Genomic DNA, 845 nt, shown 5'->3' on the forward strand with positions numbered 1-845 from the left:
TCTGAAGCCAAGGGGGAGATGGAGATTGAGGCCAAGGGGGAGCCCGAGTCTGAAGCCAAGGGGGAGCCTGAATCTGAGGCCAAGGGGGAGCCCGAGGCTGCTGAGGGGGAGTTGGAGACTGAGGCTGCTATGGGGGAGCCCGAGCAAGAAATTACAGCTGAGGAAGCCAAAAAGAAAAGGGCTGCATATCTGCTGGCACAAAAAAGGAAAAGAAAGAGAAAGAACAGATTCATATGTATGTCATCAAGTAAGCCTCGTAGGAAACGCCGTAGGGCTGACCCACAGGATAGGGGTGACCCACAGGATCTGGCTGACCCACAGGATCGGGCTGACCCACAGGATCTGGCTGACCCACATGATAGGGGTGACTCACAGGATATGCCCAGCCTGCCAGGTACATCTGATGAGCCCATTCCATCGGGCCAGCCTGTTCGTCCCCGAAAAGGCATGGCTTCAAGAAGAGGAAGGGGCAGGGGCAGGGGCAGAGGGGCAAAGGCACGAAAGTGAAAAGGGCCTTTTTGCAAATGGCCACTGGTTAGGGAGTGCCACTGTCCATTTTCCTTATGCTCCAGTATATCAGCATTCCCCAATGTTCAATCCCCCTGCAGTGTTTATTTCTTTTTCTTTTTTCTTTTTGTTTTTTTTTTGAGACAGGGTTTCAACAGGGTAAAGCAGGTTTTTTTGAGACAGGGTAAAGCAGGCTGGTCTCAAACTAAAAACCAGCACTCGGGAGGCAGAGGCAGGCAGATTTCTGAGTTCGAGGCCAGCCTGGTCTACAGCGTGAGTTCCAGGACACCCAGGGCTTTACAGAGAAACCCTGTCTCGAAAAAACTAAAAAAAAAAAA

General features: G+C 51.6%; 1 protein-coding gene across 1 annotated transcript in view; it reads left to right on the forward strand.

Annotated features, from left to right (window-relative positions):
• LOC110286308 (suppressor protein SRP40-like) overlaps window positions 1–623 on the forward strand; it is a 9,615-nt gene extending 8,992 nt beyond the window's left edge. Inside the window, exon 6 of the mRNA XM_021152730.1 lies at window positions 3–623. Within this exon, the coding sequence (XP_021008389.1) occupies window positions 3–507 (505 nt within the window). The 3' untranslated portion in view covers window positions 508–623. The remainder of the gene's footprint in view (window positions 1–2) is intronic.
• The last annotated feature ends 222 nt before the right edge of the window (window positions 624–845 follow it).

The sequence above is a fragment of the Mus caroli genome, chromosome X (assembly GCF_900094665.2).
Source record: "Mus caroli chromosome X, CAROLI_EIJ_v1.1, whole genome shotgun sequence".
In the NCBI taxonomy this organism is placed as follows: domain Eukaryota; kingdom Metazoa; phylum Chordata; class Mammalia; order Rodentia; family Muridae; genus Mus; species Mus caroli.